This window comes from Halichoeres trimaculatus, unplaced genomic scaffold (assembly GCF_033239565.1).
Source record: "Halichoeres trimaculatus isolate MK-OKI-2021-1 unplaced genomic scaffold, fHalTri1.1 fHalTri1_scaffold_5, whole genome shotgun sequence".
Taxonomy (NCBI): Eukaryota; Metazoa; Chordata; class Actinopteri; order Labriformes; family Labridae; genus Halichoeres; species Halichoeres trimaculatus.
In genome coordinates, this window is record NW_027437183.1 from 32,277,561 (window position 1) to 32,286,332 (window position 8,772).

Sequence of the window (8,772 nt, forward strand, 5' to 3'; positions counted from 1 at the left end):
GCTAAATGTTCAAAATGTGATCATATCCTGGAGAATCTCATGTTAACCCTTACAAGTCCTTGACGCATTCATATTGAAACTTCACCTGCACTTTGAAAATATTCCTTTATCTTTTGGCTCTCTCAGTTTCAACTTTGCATCATTCATAGTTTCTTCACAACAAAACTGTTAATACCTCGACCACTCTCTGGACACTGCCACTAAAACCACAACTTTCAGTCTACTAACATAAATAAAGCATCAAACCTAGCTGAGCTTGTTCTGCTCCTGCAAAGAGATAGAGGGCAAGCCTTTGATTTGATGTTTGTTTTTGTTTTTTGTTTTTTTTGTTTCTATTTTCCTTTATCTCTCTGCGCTGGTCACCACAGACATGAAAATAACTCTACAGCCCCTTCAAAGTGTTGGGATACTCATGATTGAATATTTTTTTTGTTTGCAGGCAGCTACAGAGTGACCACCAGTTGAAACTCTTTAACTACTTAACAAAAAAGAGGGGAAAAAAAACTTACCCATTACAGTGTGTTCTGATAAGGAAAATAACCTAAACTGTGTCTTGAACCATGCTGTAAACATTTTTGACTGAGTGTGTATGTGGTTTCTGGTCTTTCTGCAGCCAGCCTCAAGTGGACACTTGATGAACTGCGGTTTTTACCACTTTCCCATAAGCATCATATTTTAAAACTGGAGGCTGTCACTGGATTAAAAACATTATTCTTCAATGTAGAGATAGACGGATATGGTTCTGGGCCAATACCAATTATTTGTAGTCAAGGAGGCCGATAACTGATATTTGAAGCTGATATTAATTTCCAGTCAAAGTGAAAATATCAGTGTCAAAATTTTGAATAATACAAACTCCATCTCTCAACTGCATTCAAATGCCTTCAAGCATGAGTTTATTAAACATCTGCTGATTGGCTCTTTCCCAAGCCATGGCTGTGCTTGTAACCAATCAGATGGTACTGTGTGTGGGACAGTGCTGGGGACTGAGTTGTGACTGCAGACAGTGGAGCAGCTGCATCAAAACCGCAACAACGCAGTTTTAAATTTGTTTTTTATCGCCCGTAGGATTAAATAAAGGCCGATGATGATATGCCTCAAAATGCCAAATATCAGCCCTGATAATCGGCCCGGCCGATAATCAGTCTATCCGTACTTCAGTGCCATTATTGCTCCTGTACTTCACATGCTGTACACGCAACCTTTGATGCCAATGAAACCCTTTGAAGCAGGTTAACAGGATCTGAACTCAGACAAACAACAGAACATCATGGCTTTTTGTCTGTTGCCCCAAGTGGGATAACTTATTGGAAATAATGGATGATTTTATTTATTTATTTATTTGTTTATTTTTAAGTGAGCTAAGGTTGGGGTTACTCTTTTTTTTATCTCTGTCACAAAATACAGTACAATCACACTCAATGATACTCTGTACAGATGGGATTTGACTTTTTTAATCGAGAGAAGACAAAAATATTATACAGACTCAGACTTAAATTAACAAGACAGAAATTAAGTACCCCTACATTCGAAATAAAAAGTGCCATTACATGGTAAATATTTCGATTTTGGACTGAAAGTGTCTTTGCTGTGAAATTAAAGCCTGACAGCGACCAGGCATGGCGAAGTTAAAGGTTTATCATTGTTTGGTGAATCCATCTGCAAAGCCGTCCCCTTCCACCAGAGTTGGCTTCCTGTTGCACATGGGACACAGTTTGTTTCGTTCCTGCGAGGCTCTCATCCAGATGATCAGGTTCCAGCGCTGACCAGAGGAGATGGGCAAGGCCCCGTGCATGTGTTGGCCCCGGTGGAGGAGGCCCTCAGTCACCTTGTGTTCAACCTCTGAGCACTCTGTCATACTTAAAGGCACCTGCAGGAAGCATCAAAACCACAAAGTTTAGGTATGTTGTATCATTTTGTTTTTGAGTCCAGAGAAAACTTCTTCCTCATTAAAATATTTATTCTATTAGATGTAGGTGTGTTTAATTCTTAGGTTTGAGAATATACGTCTGTTAAAAAAGCCATTCCTCTCAGTAAAATGTTAAAATATATTTCATGATGTCTCATTAACACTCCATTTATTAAACAGTAAACAATCACAGAATTTAACCACGTGATCACCTGTCTCATATCACCAAAATAAAGGTTCCCCTCAGTGAAGTCCTTCCCGAGGGACACATTGAGGGTGACCTCTGCGTTATCATAGTGGTAGCTCAGGTCCAGATCTTCATTCAGGTCATATTTAACAACAAAGGCCTTGTGGCTGTCCAGAGAGCGCCCCCCACAGTCTGGGTACAACAGGGAGGTAAGTGGAAGCAGGTAGTGCTCACGAAGGGGAGTGATGAAGTCTTTATCAAAGCCCAACTCATTCAGGAGGATCTGATGGGGAATAAACCAGTAAAAAAAAAGATTATAGATGATGTAACACATTTGTTTGACTCCCTCCATGTAACCAGAACTCTTTCAAAGGGTTTAATTCCTAAAAACAAATGATGAAACAAATTCTGACTTCTTCACTTCATTAATATCCACAACAAAAAAACATCTTACAGAGTCCCTATCAATGATTTATGAAGACACCCAGGCTTCACCACAACAATGAATGAACACAAGCAGAGATGATTATAGTGTTTCAGCTAGGGCTGTCATTTTAACGCGTTAATTAGATTAATTAATTACACCGCAAATTAACGCGTTATAAAAATTAAGGTAGATTAATCTGGATCCCAAACCCCCGAGGCGTTCAAAGACGCACTTATTTTCAAATGTCTAGCATTTACAAACTGTTTGTCCTACATGGAAAAAAGTGGTGTTCTCGTCAGATTTTCAAATTTCTGACGGTCCCTGAATGTATCACACCTGACTTCAGCAACATGCTTTGAACCGGGGGGGAAGAGAGAGTGGGTCCACATCTTGTTTATTTGCACGCCCTTTTTGAAAATCTACAGAAAATCAACCGTTTGCTCTAGCTCAATTCTGTAAAAAAACAGGTAATTTTACTCTCCTCACTGCATTAAACAAGCCCTGAATGATCGATAAATGTCTTGTATTTAAATCTAAAGAATTCTTTGAAAATTTGCTTCCATCTTCCTGGTGTCATGTTCCAGCTTGGAGCTGCTCTGCACCAATGAGCAACAGTTTGTGTGTTCAGAGCATGTGAAACTGAAAATACTTCACTTTTCTTTGATCTGAGACTTGAATTAAGTGTTTTGTACATAGTTCCTCACAGTTTTTAGCCTTTAGCCCTGGTTCTCCTGACCTCATAGAAGTATAGAAGTTCATATTGCAGTGAAAATTGAGTCCACATCGCGTAAAAATGTGAACAGAAGCAAAAACCGTCCAAGAAATCAAATCAGCTTATCTTAGGTGCAGGACTGTGTAGATTTTGTAAAGATAGAACCATAACACTTTTTTCATTTGTTCCTTATGCCTCAGGGTACCTACAATGTGTTGTATATATTCCCACCTTATTTTTAAATGTTTTTTAATGTCTTTTAATGTAATTTTAATGTCCTGTAATTCAAATTCTTTATTTTGGGACCTTAAGCAGATATGAATTAAAATGCGATTAATTAGATTAATTAATTACAAATCCTGTAATTAATTAGATTAACTTTTTTAATCACTTGACAGCACTGGTTTCAGCCTACAGAGATTGATGCATTACCCCGTAATGGTTCATGGTGTTGGGTCTTCCTTTGGGGGCAGAGGACTGCTCAAAGTGCTCCAGCTCCTCCAACAGCTGCTCACAGAAGCCCTTTTCAAAGACAGGGAAGCGGTACACCCTCGCTGCTTCAGTGGGACAAGAGAAAACGATGATTTCTAACACATTAGATGATAATACAGCACTACAACATCAATCATACCAATGATTCAGCTGCTCTTAATCATACATGTATAAAATCAAATCCAAGAAATTATTGACGCAGAGTACAAGAGTCAGTGTCAAGAAACCATACAGCAACAATGAGTCTACTCAAATGAGGTAAATAGAAGTATTTGTGATGACTAACCAGAGACCATTCACAATCACACCATGTAAAGGTTGTCTTACACTTCTCATTTTAAAACTCACTATCTAAAATGAACAATGTTTAAATAATGCACCATATAAATCGCTGATACATCTCTGTCAGGTCTTGAACACATCTAGGTTGCTCCAGATAAAGCTCTACAGTGCTTCAGGCCAATAGATGTACAATGTACTAGCTTCCAGTTGAAATTATGTGTTTCATGCTTTGAAATCAACTGAAAAAGAAATAAAACATGGGCTACGGCAAAGATTCAAAGCAGAAATATAAACCCGGATTTATTCTCTCCTGCCAGAGATGTAAAGAAATTAAAAATTATTTGAGGGATTCAGGATGTTCTTTCCTCTGAGGCTTCATGTGAGGCTGTGTCAGTGGGATGACAATGTGATCTGATCACCTCTGATTACCTCTGATCAGCTGTCAGTCAGCTGTTTGTGTCAGCACAGGTGAATGCTAGAGTAACCATGATCAAAATAAATGGTGGGCTGTTCAGCAGCACACATATCACTTTACTGGTTCCATGCACCATTTACTTATTTGAAAAATGTCAAACTTATGTGACTGAAATAAATATAGCAAGTGTTTTCTTGTTTTTGTTTGATTTATTTTGTCTACCAGAAAGATGCCTACAACAGAAATAATTCCCGTTAGAAACAAAAAAAAGACAACCAACAGAAAACAGAAAAAAAAATTAAAATGTTATAATGATTTTGGATGAGGTGATCATATTCATCAGATCTGAAACAAAAGTATTATTATTGATTTTCTGACTGCTTTGGTCAGTATATTCTGCTCTAAGTGCTTGTCAAATACTCGCTTGTCAAGAGCTCCCCTCAGTGGCTGCTTTCAGATCTTTCTTTTGAAATGATTAAACTCTTTTGTGCAGTTTCATGACGTAAAGTTTCAAAACAGTCAATCATAGTCCATACTAGGGGGCAGGAAAGTAAAAAGAAAGCTGTGCTTGTTTCTCCTTCCTCATTGCTTTTCCTAATTCTCTTCTTTGTCATCGATCTAGTCCAGCCAAGGACAGAGGAGATAGTTTCCCATGGATTCCATCACCCCCTCCTCTCTATAACTATGATTAGAAAAACTAAACCTTAGTGAAAATAATGTTTTTTTTAAGACTGTACAATAAATTATGATACAAGTCATCATTTCATTTGAAAGATACAAACACTAGTCAAGAAAAAAAGAAAACATGGGTGCCAGTTGTTTTTTAACGGCAGCAAATATGGCTTTCAAATGACTTTTTACATTATCAGTCGAAGATTTTTACTATGACTTTACGAAACTTTCAGGTGCTCTACGAAATAGAAAAAAAATCTGTGTATCAAAAGTTCATTTTTCAGATCCAAATCAAACCATACCCAATTATTTTTAATAGAAGCACTTTTCCACTCACCTGCCTCTTCCACTACCAGGTCGAGGAGACCTTCTTCACCTGTGTCCCTGCTTCGGCAGTGCTCAACAATTTGTTTGAACTTTGGTGAAAGGTAGGACTCCTGCAGAGAGTGCAGCATAGTTGTAATGTCACATTTTTAATGTTATGTGCACCGACTGATCGACTGATGTTCATACCTGAAGATGGTAGACATGAGGATGGAGGGGCTGGTACCCATCTTTTATAGCAGCAGCTCTCTGAGCAGATGTCTCTCCATAATGCCTTCGCCTGTCCACTTCTTGTGAAATCTTAACAGAGAAGATAAAGTGAAAATATAAGACAAAATCTACATCTCAGCATAAGTCCAGACTTTTTAGGGATGCACCAAACTAAAGTCGTCACAGGGCCTTTAAAGTTGGTTCCTGTTTTTTTATTTATTTATTTATTTTTTCACAAACTCAGGATATAGTCTCTCCTGAGTTACACTTTACTTTAAAGGCAGCAGAGAGATCTTAATCATGAAATCACCATAGACTGAAGTAGACTTTCCTATGCACTGCAATTACTCTCTTTTTACAAAAAGTTTCGTTTCAATCTCTGCATTTTTAGGGCCTTAAAGTTACTGTGAGACATGACAAGGGAAAAAACAACAACTTAAACATTCATGACTTTAAAATGGGCAGAGAAAAACCCTATTTTGTGTGATCACGAAACACTGTATTTACCTTACAAAATTCTGTAAAAAACTAGATGCATGAATTAAGACAGATATTGTACTGGCAGTACAATATGTGTAATACTTTCTTACCTCGCTGAACACATCCTCAAACTGTTGTTCCGTGACACAGCCCAACCTTCTCAGGATCTAGAAACCAACAGAAATACACGTTGATCGAGTGTACATATAGGTATTTAAATTAAAAATAAAAAAAACACCCTTTTAGATTAAAATCCACTCACTGCCTCATAGTCGGATCTGAACTGCTTCTTAGACAGGAAGCTGACATGAAGCTTGTAGTCCTTCAGAAAAATATTATCCGTAGTGAAACAATCACAGACATAAAACCGAGAGCTTCCCTCTTTTTCGTTTGTCATTGCATCCGTTTAAAAACAAGTTTTTGCTAAAGCAGGCTGCATAATGTTAAGATTGTCACCAGTATGGAAGCTAACTGACAGCCAGCCTGTGGGCAAATGTAAACAAACGTTTTACTTCCGGTATAAATTTTCAGAATAAAAGTAGCCTTTTTATATTTCAAACTAAATGAAACCTTGACCCGTTTATATTGGTACATTCGCCAAAAAAACATTATCTGTGCCCAATTTGTTAAAATAGAAAAAATAAATGATTTAAAAATGTCTTCCTAGAAGGGTGACTTCTTTGAGTACATCTGTTTTTTTGATTCACATAAGCTTTTTTTTCTGGTTAGACTCTTTATTTAGATATATCCGGAAAATGAGCCTGTCACCAAAATAACTTGGCTGTACAATCTGCATTTTTGTCTTATATTTACATTTTTGAGTTAAAAAAAAAAAGAAAATGAAAGAAAAAAAGACAAATCTATATTTTATCAGTTTTAAGTTGCTATTCCCCACAAAGGTTGACAAAAAAACTTTCACATAAACTGTAAAATCAATGAGTAATTTCTAACTCTCCTAAAGTTTAAACATAAACTGTAAAATCAATGAGTAATTTATAACTCTCCTTAAGTTTAAACATAAACTGTAAAATTAATGAGTAATTTATAAATCTCCTAAAGTTTGCTGTCTCACCCTTGATGTTACAAAAAACAGTTCAGGTAAAAGTGATGCGAGGACATTTGAGGGATCTACTCAGAGGAAATGACATAATTTGGTTAGATTTAACCAAGCAGCAATCTCTGGGCGCTTGATTGGTATCAAGAAAAACAAAGTTCAGCAAAAACAAAAGAAAAATGCACCTTTGAACAACAAAAAAATTCTACTTCCTTTATGCATTCAAGTATTACAAGTAGTACATAATTTTGTTTTAAGATGTTTTAATTTTAATTGTGTTTAAAAAAAAAAAAAAAAAAGAAAAAGAAAAAAGACAAAAAAGAAGCAGTGAAGATATTTTTCTCTTCTTCTCTTATGCAGCCAGTTTTTTTTTTTTTTTTTTTTTTTATTGGTGTCCCAAGACGTGCAGTCAAACAAAATATAAAATCAGATCTCCAAGAAATCTTCCTCAATCTAGTGGAGGGGTCTTCTTGTCCATGTGAGCTGGGAGCTTTGTTGATGGGGGACTGGTGAGGTTTCATCCCTCCTTCAAAGGGATTTCTCAAGTATCCTGAGGGGTTCTGGTAACATGGATCCCTTGGGGCCACATTTAAAGTCTTTATTGTGGAGGCTTCTTTAGAGGCTTCTTTAGCTATTGGTGCCTGTCATTATGGCAACCCTATGGCTGACATCAGCAGTGAAGGATGTCATAAGACTAAAGAAGACCTGTTAGGCTTGTTAGTCCAGAGTTCACTAAAAGCAGCCATAAGGTACGGGTGGCAACTGATGTGTCTGGCGTGAAGTCATATAAGGTGAAGCCTTTGTTATCTGAAAAAGTTTCATGGAGTGTAGACACAAAGGTTCATTTTCATTTATTATGACTGAGTGTGACAGCAAGGTGTCCTTTCTCTGGAGAGCTGGGGGGTAGCTCCAAATACCATAAGTCTGAACTGACCAAAGGGATTTAGACTGCTGGCAAATTCCTGTGAGTAATAGAGGTGTTTCACTGAGAAACACAGGGTGACTATATTGGCAAGCTCCTTGCTAGCCACTGTGGAGCTTGTTTGATTCTGGTGTTGCTCTGTGTATTAAACTTTTTACTTGACAAGCAAGCCAGTGTTATGAGTTCCTTTGATCAGATAAGACACAAGGAAGGCTGTGAACTTTTAGTTTGCTAGAAACAAGTCCTGACAAACTTTTTCCTTGACAAAGGTCGCTGAGGTAGGCTAACATCTACTCAGCAGCAGGGGGCCAGGTGTGGATGAGAGACAGTCCCTCCCAGGGTTGTGTTGGGGATACAAGAGAAATATTGGTTTCCGGGGCTGTTACTAAAAGGTGTCTGGTCCCTGCAGCCAGGTTGCTCACACACGCTTTGCCTAGGACCAGAGAAGAGTACCACTGTTTTAGCATGACTACGCCAACTAAAGTGGTCTGACTGCATAATGATGCCCTGGGGCAACAAACAGAAAACAGATTTTATGTCAATTAACACAATTAAAATTGTCTTTAAACAACAAAAAAATACTAAATTACTTATCTATATACATGCACATGCTTTTCTTTACGAAGATTTTTCAGTTTAATCGTTTTTTGTTGTTGTTTCTTGTTTTGTCTTGTTTTGTCTTGTTT

At 37.4% G+C, this 8,772-nt stretch overlaps 1 protein-coding gene across 2 annotated transcripts; it reads right to left on the reverse strand.

The window, feature by feature from the left end:
* Nucleotides 1–1,372: 1,372 nt before the first annotated feature.
* Nucleotides 1,373–6,631, reverse strand: ogfod2 (2-oxoglutarate and iron-dependent oxygenase domain containing 2). Of its 2 annotated transcripts, none has more exons than XM_074669823.1 (7): nucleotides 6,373–6,631; nucleotides 6,221–6,277; nucleotides 5,610–5,720; nucleotides 5,434–5,533; nucleotides 3,668–3,789; nucleotides 2,122–2,379; nucleotides 1,373–1,870 (listed from the first exon to the last, which is right to left on the reverse strand). In XM_074669823.1, exons 1-7 carry the CDS (start codon nucleotides 6,505–6,507, stop codon nucleotides 1,640–1,642), a joined length of 1,014 nt encoding a protein of 337 aa, XP_074525924.1. In that variant the 5' UTR covers nucleotides 6,508–6,631; the 3' UTR covers nucleotides 1,373–1,639. The 2 variants fall into 2 exon arrangements, with proteins under 2 accessions (XP_074525924.1, XP_074525923.1); XM_074669822.1 differs by having other exon boundaries at nucleotides 1,375–1,870; nucleotides 3,668–3,792; nucleotides 6,373–6,630.
* Nucleotides 6,632–8,772: the final 2,141 nt, after the last annotated feature.